General features: G+C 49.0%; 7 protein-coding genes and 1 non-coding gene across 8 annotated transcripts; 6 read left to right on the plus strand and 2 right to left on the minus strand.

Moving 5' to 3' along the window:
• Nucleotides 1-341: 341 nt before the first annotated feature.
• On the plus strand, nucleotides 342-1328 carry ENV9 (Env9p; the record flags this gene model as incomplete). Its single annotated transcript, NM_207806.1, has 1 exon — nucleotides 342-1328. One exon carries the CDS (start codon nucleotides 342-344, stop codon nucleotides 1326-1328), a length of 987 nt encoding a protein of 328 aa, NP_982453.1.
• Nucleotides 1329-1605: 277 nt separating this feature from the next.
• Nucleotides 1606-4920, plus strand: CDC60 (leucine--tRNA ligase CDC60; the record flags this gene model as incomplete). Its single annotated transcript, NM_207807.2, has 1 exon — nucleotides 1606-4920. The coding sequence occupies one exon, from the start codon at nucleotides 1606-1608 to the stop codon at nucleotides 4918-4920; it is 3315 nt and encodes a 1104-aa protein (NP_982454.2).
• A 625-nt stretch (nucleotides 4921-5545) lies between these two features.
• AGOS_AAL088WA (AAL088W-Ap) lies at nucleotides 5546-5752 on the plus strand (the record flags this gene model as incomplete). Its single annotated transcript, NM_001355297.1, has 1 exon — nucleotides 5546-5752. The coding sequence occupies one exon, from the start codon at nucleotides 5546-5548 to the stop codon at nucleotides 5750-5752; it is 207 nt and encodes a 68-aa protein (NP_001342240.1).
• Nucleotides 5753-5895: 143 nt separating this feature from the next.
• PET20 (Pet20p) lies at nucleotides 5896-6465 on the minus strand (the record flags this gene model as incomplete). Its single annotated transcript, NM_207808.1, has 1 exon — nucleotides 5896-6465. One exon carries the CDS (start codon nucleotides 6463-6465, stop codon nucleotides 5896-5898), a length of 570 nt encoding a protein of 189 aa, NP_982455.1.
• A 1012-nt stretch (nucleotides 6466-7477) lies between these two features.
• AGOS_t0004 lies at nucleotides 7478-7551 on the plus strand. Its single transcript has one exon. It is a non-coding gene; the product is annotated as a tRNA-Val (tRNA).
• Nucleotides 7552-7740: 189 nt separating this feature from the next.
• Nucleotides 7741-8163, plus strand: MGP12 (Mgp12p; the record flags this gene model as incomplete). Its single annotated transcript, NM_207809.1, has 1 exon — nucleotides 7741-8163. One exon carries the CDS (start codon nucleotides 7741-7743, stop codon nucleotides 8161-8163), a length of 423 nt encoding a protein of 140 aa, NP_982456.1.
• A 46-nt stretch (nucleotides 8164-8209) lies between these two features.
• Nucleotides 8210-10710, minus strand: ZIP1 (Zip1p; the record flags this gene model as incomplete). Its single annotated transcript, NM_207810.2, has 2 exons — nucleotides 8210-9536; nucleotides 9599-10710. The coding sequence occupies 2 exons, from the start codon at nucleotides 10708-10710 to the stop codon at nucleotides 8210-8212; spliced, it is 2439 nt and encodes an 812-aa protein (NP_982457.2).
• Nucleotides 10711-11198: 488 nt separating this feature from the next.
• DPP1 (bifunctional diacylglycerol diphosphate phosphatase/phosphatidate phosphatase) lies at nucleotides 11199-12215 on the plus strand (the record flags this gene model as incomplete). The annotated part of the gene is made up of 1 exon (NM_207811.1): nucleotides 11199-12215. One exon carries the CDS (start codon nucleotides 11199-11201, stop codon nucleotides 12213-12215), a length of 1017 nt encoding a protein of 338 aa, NP_982458.1.
• Between the last annotated feature and the right edge of the window lie 8 nt (nucleotides 12216-12223).

The following is a 12223-nucleotide window of genomic DNA, read 5'->3' on the forward strand; positions in this document are numbered from 1 at the left end:
GCTGTAAATCGCACCTTAAAGTCTGCATCCGGACCCGAAATTCCAGACACTAAAATCCGATGCCAACTCCAAAAGCCGAGTCTTGCATGCTGCTACTGAGTGTTATGTACAACGCTAGCCGCCTATAGGGCATACCCCCTACTAAGCTCGCACGCGGGAGCGCTGCTGCCAGCAGGGAAATACCTGTTCCTTTAGTGGCTCGATCCGTTCATGCAAGGCCAATGATCTGAAAAAAAGTTTCCGTCATCACCAACAGAGCACTATGTGAAATTCGGGCCCCGAACTATAAGTAGCGTTCCCCAGTTGCAGGTGCCTCGTGCGTAGGTTAGTGGGAGAGGACCATGATGGATAAGTTGGATCTCGATCAGTTGCCGTACTACGACCCACGGGTCGAAAGGAAGGTAGCGCTGGTTACCGGGGGGAACAGCGGGATTGGATGGTATACGGTGTTGCATCTGTACATGCACGGATTTATCGTATACGTGGGCGGACGAAACAGCTCGCGTGTGCATAAGGCTATCAAGGAAATCAAGCAGGAGGCAGAGAACCGGCTGGAAACGGCGCGGCAGGACCCGCACGACGAGCTGGAGCGCTGCCTGGGCGAGCTGCGGTACCTGCCTATCGACCTCACGGACCTGCGGTCGGTCGAGAAGGCGGCCAAAAAATTTCGTGCGCAGGAGAGCACGCTCGACGTGCTCATCAACAACGCAGGCGTGATGGCGCTGCCTTACGAGCTGACGCACGACGGCTTCGAGGTGCAGATGCAGACCAACTACGTCTCGCACTTCCTGCTGACCATGCGCCTGCTGCCGTACGTGAAGCGCAGCGGCGGCCGCGTGGTCACGCTGTCGTCCATCGGCCACAAGATCCAGTTCACGTACTGCCCGCTGGACTGCCACTTCGACTACCGCCCCAACATCTTCTTCACGTGGCTGCGCTACGCCATGGCCAAGACGGCGGCCATCCAGTTCACGAAAATGCTCGCCATCAAGCACCCCGACGTCATGTGCATCGCCGTACACCCCGGCCTTGTCATGAACACCAACCTCTTCAGCTACTGGACCCGCCTGCCCATCGTCGGCATTATTTTCTGGATCTTCTTCCAGATCGTGGGCTTCTGCTTCGGCGTGTCCAACGAGGAGGGCTCCATCGGCACCCTCAAGAGCGCGCTTTCCCCGGCCCTCACCCTGGAGCGCGACAACGGCAAGTACTTCACCACCGGTGGTGTAGAGTCCCGCCCGAGCTCCGTGGCGAACAATCTGGACAATGCCGCTTCCACCTGGATTTGGACTGTTCACCAGCTCCGAGACCGGGGCTATGAGATTTAACTGCACAGACTACACACAAAAGTACACCACCGGCGACTACCTGGCACACTGCCTGGACACTTCAGCCCCCTAGGATAGAGGTATATAGATAGTTCAGAAACCGTGATGCTCTTTGGACTTTAATCATTGACTCATTGGCATGCCGTAGGACATGAGCCAGTATAGTCTGCTAGCGCCACACTGAAAAATTTTATTGAGAACCCTCATATATATTCATCAACGGTGCCAAGTATACCAAGTCCCTTTCCACCAGGATAGCTCTATTCCTTCAGGGAGAATGTCAACTGTCAATTCTAAGGGCTCCAAGAGCTCGAAGGGCTCGAAGGGGCTGGTTTTAGAGAACACGGCACGCAGAGACACGCTGATTGCAATTGAAAAGAAGTACCAGCAGCTATGGCAGGAGGAGCGGCTGTTCGAGGTGGATGCGCCTACGTTGGAGGACGAGCCGGCGACGGTGGACAGCGAGGAGCTGCAGCGGCGGCATCCGAAGTTTATGGCGACCATGGCATACCCGTACATGAACGGGGTTTTGCACGTGGGGCACTGCTTCACGATGTCGAAGGTGGAGTTCTCTGTGGGGTTCGAGCGGATGAACGGCAAGCGCGCGTTGTTCCCTCTGGGGTTCCACTGCACGGGTATGCCGATCCTGGCGTGCGCGGACAAGCTGAAGCGCGAGGCGGAGATGTTTGGCGAGGACTTTGCGAACGCGCCGGCGGCGGAGGAGGAGGAAGAGCTGGAGGTGCGCGAGGACTCGAAGCCGGGGTCTGAGGACGTGACGAAGTTCAAGGCGAAGAAGTCGAAGGCTGTTGCGAAGCAGGGCCGCAGCAAGTACCAGTTCGAGATCATGATGCAGCTCGGAATTGCGCGTGAGGACGTCATCAAGTTCGCCGATGCGCAGCATTGGCTGACCTACTTCCCGCCACTGTGCGAGGAAGACTGTACCGCGATCGGTGCCCGTGTCGACTGGCGCCGTGCGTACATCACCACCGACATGAACCAGTACTATGATGCGTTTGTGAGATGGCAGATGAACAAGCTGCGTGAGGCGGGCAAGGTCAAGTTCGGCGAGCGTTACACCATCTATTCGGAGAGGGATGGCCAGGCCTGTATGGACCACGACAGACAGTCGGGCGAGGGTGTGACTCCCCAGGAGTATGTCGGCATCAAGATCGAGGTGCTTGAGTTTGCTGCCGAGGCCCAGGAGATCATAGACAACTCGGGCTTGGATAAATCCAAAAAGATACATTTCATTGCCGCCACCCTAAGGCCTGAAACCATGTATGGCCAGACGTGCTGTTTCGTATCGCCAACTTTGCAGTACGGTGTTTTTGACGCGGGTGACTCCTACTACATCACCACTGAGCGTGCGTTCAAGAACATGTCTTACCAAAAACTGACGCCGCAGAGAGGCTACTACAAACCATTGTTCACAATTGAGGGTAAGAAGTTTGTGGGCAGTAAAGTACAGCCGCCATTGTCAGTATACAAGGAGGTCAGAATATTGCCAATGGAAAACGTCATTGCATCTAAAGGCACTGCTGTGGTCACCTGTGTGCCTTCCAACTCGCCTGACGATTACATGACCACTCAAGAGTTGAAGAACAAGCCAGAGTATTATGGTATTAAACCGGAGTGGATTGACTTTGAGATTCTTCCTATAATATCCACTGAAAAGTACGGTGACTTCATTGCTAAGGCTATCTGCGAAGAGATGAAGATTCGCTCTCCTAGAGACATAATTCCGCTAGCAGAAGCTAAGAAGCTTGCGTACAAAGAGGATTTCTACAATGGTGTGATGATATACGGACCTCTAAAGGGCACCAAGGTCGCCCAAGCAAAGAACCTGGTCAGAGATCAATTGATTGCAGAGGGCAAGGCCTTCATCTACAATGAACCAGAATCTGTCGTAATTTCTCGTTCTGGTGATGAGTGTATTGTTTCTCTTGAGGATCAATGGTACCTAGACTACGGTGAGCCAACATGGAAGAAGCAGGCAGAGGAGTGCTTAGAAGAAATGTGCCTGTTTGCTCCTGAGGTTAAAAACCATTTCGAGGGTGTGCTTGACTGGTTGAAGAACTGGGCTGTTTCTCGTACTTACGGTCTAGGTACCCGTCTTCCATGGGATCCAAAGTACTTGATTGAGTCTCTTTCTGACTCCACTATCTACCATGCTTTCTACACCTTCTCCCATCTCTTATTCAAAGACTACTATGGAAAGGAGGTAGGCCCTCTAGGCATTAAAGCTGAACAGATGACAGACGAGGTCTTTGACTATATCTTCCAGAATATTGACGAGGTTAAGGAAACCACCATACCTCTGGAATCCTTGCAGAAATTGAGAAGAGAGTTTGAATACTTCTATCCCTTGGATGTTAGCATTTCCGGTAAGGATTTGATTCCAAACCACTTGACGTTCTTCATTTACAACCATGTTGCTTTGTTCCCTAAGAAATTCTGGCCTAGAGGTATCAGAGCAAACGGCCATTTGATGTTGAACAATGCCAAGATGTCTAAATCTACCGGTAACTTCATGACGTTGAAGCAGATAGTTGAGAAGTTTGGTGCCGACGCCTCTCGTATCGCCTTGGCTGATGCAGGTGACTCTATGGAAGATGCCAACCTAGATGAGGCCAACGCTAATGCGGCAATCTTGAGGTTGTTCAACTTCAAGGAATGGGCCCAAGAGATTGTCCAAGAGGTTGACAGCTTGCGTACCGGAGAGCTGACCGATTTCTTTGATCTAGCATTCGAGAATGAAATGAATGCTTTGATTGAGGAGACGTACAAACAGTACGAATTGACCAACTACAAGGGTGCCTTGAAGTTCGGTCTATTCGACTATCAGGCTTCTAGAGATTATTATAGAGAGTCGTGTGGCGTCATGCACAGAGACCTAGTTCTGCGCTACATCGAAACGCAGATTTTGATGCTTGCGCCTATTGCGCCTCATTTCTGTGATTACATATACCGTGAGGTTCTGGGACACACTGAATCTGTCCAGGTTGCCAAGTTCCCTCGTGCTTCAAAGCCAGTCGATGCTGGAGTCCTCTCGGCCCTAGAGTACTTGCGTGACCTACAAAGAAGTATCCGGGAGGCTGAAGGCCAGGCTCTAAAGAAGAGAAAGGGCAAGGGTTCCGATGTTGACCCAACGAAACCTGCTAAGCTCTCCATGTACATTACGGAGTCCTTCCCATCATGGCAGACCAAGTACATCGAAATGGTTCGGGAACTCTTTGAACAGCAAAAGTTGGACGACAACCAAATTTTGAAGTCGAAGGTTGAGCCTAAGGACATGAAGCGGGCGATGCCATTCATCTCGATGCTGAAACAAAGACTAGCTTCTGAATCGCCATCCACCGTCTTTAACAGAGAATTGCTCTTTGATGAGGAATCGATCGTGAAGTCCACGTTGGATGCCATTAAGCGGGCTTGTCAAGCCATCAAGGTTGACGTGTACCAGTTCATCGTGTTCCCACACGGTTCTACCAAGGGCAGAGATATCCTGACTGGCGAGGAACAGGAGGTACCTGTCTGTAAAGCTACTGAAAATGCACTTCCAGGCCAGCCGGGGATTTGTATCAACAATTTGTGACGTCAATAACTCTTGCGTCGTCTCTAAGTATATCACGCTCCAGGTGGCAGGAATATAAAAACACATAAACGTAGAATTATCCGTAAATTAGTTGGTTTCTTCTAGCAGTTCCCGCCAGCGTCCATTCCGGTTGCTACTGTACAACGGCCTCCTGTACCTTCAGCATGACAACTTCGGCTCCGGAATCTGCCGCCCCCTCACTCCCCCGTCGGGCTAACGTTCTAATCCGTCCACGCAGGAGCTGGCGATAATCCTAAGGCGAAATAGGCCGCTGGCCTTTTGTTCTGGGGCCTGCCAGTGCTGACTGATCTACAGTGCTACATACCTCTCTCAGAATGATCCAGATCAACGTACCGTAGTCGTGAGCATGACCTAATTGACCAATGCCGCCCTTGCAAGCCGGCCAATGCTCTTAAATATGTATGGAAGCAAATGTAATTCCTCGGCGAATGACGCAAGCTGCGCTCGTTATCTCCATCAGTCTTAGCACAAAGAGCTAAGCGTGTAGTTGCTTTTAGCCTAGGCTTTTAAGACATATAAATGCGACACAAGCACTGAAAGACTGTTGACACTATACATATTTGTGCATCAGCGTGAGGTCATTAACAGGGTAGCGCTCTGATAAATGTCTGATATACTGGAACTTGATATTGTGAGAAACGACATTGGCCCTGTGCTTGAGGAATACTTTACCGACAGAGAGCAGTTCGTCCTTTTCGCCCAGGAGCAGGACTATGATATAGACACGTGCATGGAGCTTTGTGACACGGTGCGCTGCCTCAACGAAGCGATGGACGAAACAGACTCTAGCCACGGAGGACGTAACCCGTGAGCCCCATCTCCGTGCTATCCGGGATACCAATGTACGTAGTTCCTATATAGTTTAAGATATAGATGTTAGTATTAATTACCATAAGCCGGGTGCTTTATGTATGGCCAGGGCGCCACCTGTCAGCGCCACCTGTGCCAGGTGCCTTAGTCTTCACGCTTACGCGTTGGCGGTAGCACCGGCCGGCGCCTCCCGCCTCTACGTGTCCCGGGCGGAGGGCGGAATCGGGCCATCGCCTTCAACATTGCAGGCGGAACAGTGTTCCATTCTGAGCTCCGCGTGTGACCCGCAAGCCCCGACTTTCGAGGTAGCAAGTCCGGCAGCTCCAGCACCAAAATTAAATGCTGTACGCCATCCTCGCGGGGCGTCGGTGTAATTGGCCGCTGCCTGGAAAACAGGTTCGATAGTGCTATGTCCTCATTTGTGAGATGCTGTGTGCTGGGTGCGACAGGGAACCATGAGTAGTCACGCTTGCGTGCCCGTCTACTCTCTTCAGGGCGTCCTGCTTCAACGGTGACTTTGGCCGCAGGTGAGGCGGATGCACCTTCAGAGCGCGCATTCTTGCCGGTCCCATTCTGAACCTCCGCAGCTTGCTCCTCTGCAAGCAGAGAGGCGTTATCATTGAATGTAAACGAAGACTGGTATCTGATCCTCCCAAAAGTCGGCACTCTTGCTCGACTAATCGAGAGTATGTTTCTACGACAAGCGCAAAACATCTGCAGCTTTAAAAAGTTCTTTGGTAGTACTTGTAGACGTGCACCGTCCAGATGATCTGTGTCAGGAGCGTTCTTAAATGGTTCGGTTTCTTTTCAGAATTCTATCCTCACGTGACACTAAGTGATCACATGACACTAAAGTAGCTGAGTATGGTCGTCATGGCCTCAGTTCGCAAAGCCCACAACTAACACAATGTCTGTCTATAAAGCCATATTATTTCCGGAGATATGATGCCAGATTGTGTGGTTCAAAGGGTGTTCATTACATACTTTACTACAAGGTACCTCTTGTTCAGAACTATATTAATGTACAATTAGTTAACTCTGACGTTCGGGCGACCATTACTGATATATCTATGATCAGCTCACAAGGGGAAGACCCTCATATTCGCTACGCCACCTCATTGATGAATCTGTCGCACGAAATATAAGTTCCGGATATTGAAGATCCTTTGCCCCCAAAGTAAAATACCGTCGAAAAGTTTAACCCAAATACACTATGTGGCATATGATGCCTAAACTGGCCTCTAAGAATAAGGTTATTTTATATATTTAAGCTACAAAGCTCAAAGGACAAAACAACGGCTATACATAATGATCAATTATCGGCGTAGGACCCCAGTAATGGTGCTTAAATAATAATATACGCGGTAGTTTATTTCAAGTATCGTTTCTCTAGCCTGTGCAGAGATATGATTGGAAGCATACATCCATTCTATATTCTGAAATTAAATCATACCACGACGATGCGACTCGAATGGTGGCATGGTTACTCTAGTAGAACATCACACCATGTTTCGGACGACTGTACCCTCCTAGTATTGAAATTCGTACAAATTGTGCACATAAAGAGAATGGATGTCCGAAAATAATATAGCTTCAAGAATGAGAGAATCACGTTGGTCGAGGTATGATGAAATTTCCATAATGGAAGATAAAGTGCATGTAAGTTGAGAAATCTTGGCAATGTTATAATCCGTACCATTTGGATAACGTTACACTATTGATATATGGTCCAATGGTCTAGTGGTTTACGACGTCGCCTTTACACGGCGAAGATCCCGAGTTCGAACCTCGGTTGGATCATTTTTTTGAAATCCAGTTTTGGTGCACTGAGTCCTATGTTTAACGACTCTTACGCGGATTGCTCGGCTCTTTAGATATCTTACAAGCCATTAATCTACTGACGCCAAGGCGTGGGATCGGATATAATTGCCGTTGTATCTCTCGCATCTCATTCGTGCGTTAATTTGGGCTTGCGCGAGCGAATTGTCGATGAGACCTTTTTGGGGACATTTGCTGTATTATCCATCTGCCGAAGCATACAGAAACTCGCGGAATTACTTCTCTACCGTCAGCAGCATGCTGGGACACCTCGTAAGACGCATCCATATTGCACGCGCATGCAACACGCAACATAATGTTAGACTTCAGCTGTTCTCAAAAGAACACTGTGGTCTGTGTGACAATGCGAAGGTAGCTGTGGCTAATTTGCTGAAGAGACCTGAATACCAAGGTCTGGAAGTTGATACCATTGATATAACCCTCCCCGAGAATAAGACTTGGTGGGATAAGTACTGTCTTGATGTTCCCGTTCTACATGTAGAGAATAAGAAAGACTCCGGCCGGATGAAGAAGATCTTCCATAGAGTCCAAGAAGAACAACTAATTAAAACAATAAAGGATATTGAAAATTAATAGATTACACACTAGCGATATTAAACCATTGTATAGTCCTAGGTAACTAGAACCTCTTTTTCTTCTTCAGCTTACATGCTAATTCATCGTCATCATCTGAAAGCAGCTTTTTTCGATTTATATTGCTACTGGCCTTCCCTTTCCTACTAGGCATAGCCTTCGCTGTACTCTGGTTCTTCCGCTTTGCTGGCACGGTCTTGATCTGAATAGGAGATGGATTTGTCAGATCAAGTTCGTCGTTTAGAGAACTAGATAGATCGAACTCATCGTCATTATGACTATTCCTGTCGGGCACCACGGCTGAACTGTACACCAAAGGTTCTGGATGCGGTGGTTTCACTGGGGCCTGCTTAACATCTCTGGAAATTTCATTTTCTTTCTGTAGCTGTTTCCGCAGTTGTGTCAATTGTTTCTCTAGTGATTCTATCTTATCTTGGTAGTCCAAGCGCTCTGTTATAAAGTTGTGCTTTTCTAAATCCATAATTTTCACCTGCTCCTTCAATTTAAATAGCTCGTTTTCGTCTTCCTTATTGGCGGACTCCATTCCGTCAACTGTAACCTTCAGTTTGCGGTTCTCCTCCACCAGCTCTAACTCATGCGCCTTCAACTGAACAGCGTCCACGTTCAACTTATGCAAATGTTCCTGCAATTGTTGAAATTTATCTAGAGCTTCTTGTTTGTCCTTTTTAGCCGCTGTCGCCTCTCCCTCGCATTGCTCCAGACGGGATTTGAGGGACTCCGCTTCGTGCGTCAAAAGTTTTACTACTTCTTTCTGTGCTTCAAACTTTTGTTCGAATGTCGCCTTTTCTGACGTTAACTCTTCACAGATGCGTGTATTTTCTTCAACCTTCCTTGTTAATTCTAACCCTAGCTGAATAACCTGCTTGTCTAACGCGGAATTCGACTCTCTCAGGCTGTTGACTGATTCACCACTTTGGAGTAATTGTGCATTGAGGCTGTCAACTTCAGTGTCTTTAACTTTCATTAGCGCTACTACCTCGCTCTTTTGTAATGCAATATTATGGACTTGCTTTTGCAAGTCAACTACCTGGTTCTCATATTGGCTATTCTTGTCCAATTGACAACCAAATTTATCAAGGTATTTTTCGACACCCTTCAGCTGTTCCATAAAGTTTAGCCTTACTGCTTCAACTTGCTCGCGGACAAGGTCCGAAGACACTTTTAACGTGTCAATTAATCGGGTTTGGCCTTCCTCAATTGATGTACAAGTGCTTTTCTGCAATTTCCCCGATTCGTTCCATCTAGATAAAAGCTCTTGTAGCATGGGTTCTAACCGCGCAGCAAGTAGTTGGGTGCTCTTCTCATTTTCTTCCTGTAATTTGGATGACAGCAGCTCGGTTTGCTCTTTAATTCTGAGAAGATGGTTAGTAGGCTGATATGGTCAACAAAAAAAAGGTATGCACTCCTACTATACATTTTGATCTGCTCCGCAGATTTGGTGCCAATAATGGAGCCCAAGGGTTCAAGGCGGCGCATTAATTCCTCTGCGAACGTAGATTTCATGCTATTTACCTCACCAAGAATGGTATTCATGTTAGCAGATGCGTCACTCCCACATTGTTCCACAACTGTGACCGCCAGCTCCTTAAGCTCAGCCTTTATTCCACCTAAAACATGTAGTAGCTCGCTATTTTTCACCTTTTCTTGATCTAATTGGTAGGTGTAATTATTTAATTCATCCTTTAAGTGCTCAATCTCTGCGTCTTTCCCCTTCAGCTGTGATTCCCTAGCTAAGGTTAGCGACCTAAGGTCCTCAAGGGTCATTTTCAATTCTGAAGACTGTTTTTGGAATATGCCAACTTTGGCAGCCATGGAATCATACGCCAGCCGTAACTGCTCTAATTTCTTCTCACCGTTGTTTTTCTGTTCAAGCAACAGTTTTGAATCATCCTCCAGCGCGGTGAGCAGGTTTCGGTAGTTGCTAACCTTGCCGCGGATAGCCTCGATCTCATTTCGATAAAGTTCAATTTCCTGTTGCTGTTGCTCATTTTTGGCATGCTGCCTGTCTAGCTCCTGTTTTAAATTAGAATAAATCCTCTGTGTGTTCGCAAACGCCTCCGACAATACATCGTTTGACGAAGCGTCATTACCAGAAACCATTGCAAGGTCACGTTTGCGTCTAGGCCATGCGACTGCAGACGGGCTTTCGGATCCCTTATCTCCAGGCCGCCGGCTGTGCACGCCGCTGTCGTGCTCACTCCCTGGCGCGTAGAGCGGTGCCATATTAGGCCCCTCGTCCTTACCGTCCAGTGCCAGCAGTACCTTGGTAGCTTTTGGCGTGCTCATCTGCATTGCAGTTGGCTGCATGTGTACTGCAGAGCCCATGCTATTCTCTGCCGCCGACGTTCCTGTCGTCACCGATGTGTTCGAAACACCGTCGCCGCGCAGAAAAAGGTGGCTGTCCGCTCCAGATGAATCGCTACTATCAGCCTCGGCCTCTTTGAGGCTCTCCTTTGACCGCATCTTGAGGAAGATGTTTGAGCGGGGTTTGAACCCTATCTTGTTATCTCTGAAGAAGTTAGACATAACCGCGGTTCTCGTTATTGGCTCAACAGTCCTAACCACTTATACGACTGCCTGAAGATCTAATGATTAGAGCGCACAAGTAGACTAATGGTAAGGATGCTTCTACTGTTACAAGTAGCCGCCTAACACTTGCCGCCGTCCTGACAAGTAAACATTGCCCGGCGTACCTACCAACCCCGGAGAGACACTGTAACACCACGTGATAAACACGTGATTTTACAGATCTAGCGAATCGTTGGTTTAACGACGGTGCCTTGAGACCAGACAGCACGTAGCCTGTTGCTGCCAGCAGCTACTGAAGGAGGCTGGATGGGAGGCTTAGCGCTGGTAAGAGGCGTCTTATCGCGGAATTGACAAAATAATAGTATGCAGAGAAATGTGCGGGTCAAGAGTTTCGTCCTACACAGCGCAGCAGTCTGATAAACCCTTCACAGCAATTTCTTCTTCCGTATACGGGCGCATTCCAGCTAATTAGCCATTTATTCGCAATGCATTCTGAAGGTATATATTTCAGATTAGGGACGAAAGACCACGACCAGAGCCTGGAAGGCTATGCCGCTCCGAAGCTGCCGTACACACTTCACGGAGAATCAAAGATGGCTGTTGACAGGGTTACGTTGAGTATCCCGAAGTTCAAGAAGCAGGATCTTCTCGAGAAATGGCGCTTTACAGATGTGCTTTTCTGCATCGCGCTTGTCGGTGCGAACGTCGGAGTTTATTTTGCAAAACCCTTCGAGAGACAGTTCACGATCAATGACATTACGCTCTCGCACCCGTTCGCACAGGTGCAGCGTGTCAACGATGCTATGCTCGTGGTCTACAGCTTTGTGGTCCCGCTCGCCGTGATCATCGTCGTGAGCTTGTTGTTCGCCGACCCCTCGCACCGCTACTACTTACTCTACATTTCTGTCCTCGGGCTCTTCCTCTCGTTTTTGTCCGACATGATCATCACCAATTACATCAAAAACTGGATCGGCCGCTGCCGCCCTGACTTCCTCGAGCGTTGCATGCCGCGCGAAGGCTTGGAGAAGGACGTGTTGTACGGCATCGAGGTCTGCACGACCACCGACACCGACCGCCTCCTCGAGGGATTCCGCACCACTCCCTCGGGACATTCCAGCGAGAGCTTTGCCGGCCTCGGCTATCTCTTCCTCTGGCTTTCGGGGCAACTCCTCACAGAAAGTCCCGCTGTCGGCGCATGGCGGAAGGCTGTGGCCTTCATTCCCCTCATGGCCGCTGCCGTCATTGCACTTTCCAGAACACAGGACTACAGGCATCACTTTGTAGACGTGATTTTGGGCTCTATCCTAGGCATGTGGATTGCATGGTGGTCGTACAGGAGGAATTTTCCTGCAATCCAGTCCTATGTGCCATTCAAACCGCTCTTGGACAACAGCGACGTTGGGCTTCTCAATGCTCCCATGCTCCCTCGCTCTGTAGATGAGGAAATGGCCCCGCTCAATACCCCATCCGTGCAGTCACGTTCCGGCACCGCTCAGGTATAGTTTATGTA

The sequence above is a fragment of the Eremothecium gossypii genome, chromosome I, assembly GCF_000091025.4.
Source record: "Eremothecium gossypii ATCC 10895 chromosome I, complete sequence".
Classification (NCBI taxonomy): domain Eukaryota; kingdom Fungi; phylum Ascomycota; class Saccharomycetes; order Saccharomycetales; family Saccharomycetaceae; genus Eremothecium; species Eremothecium gossypii.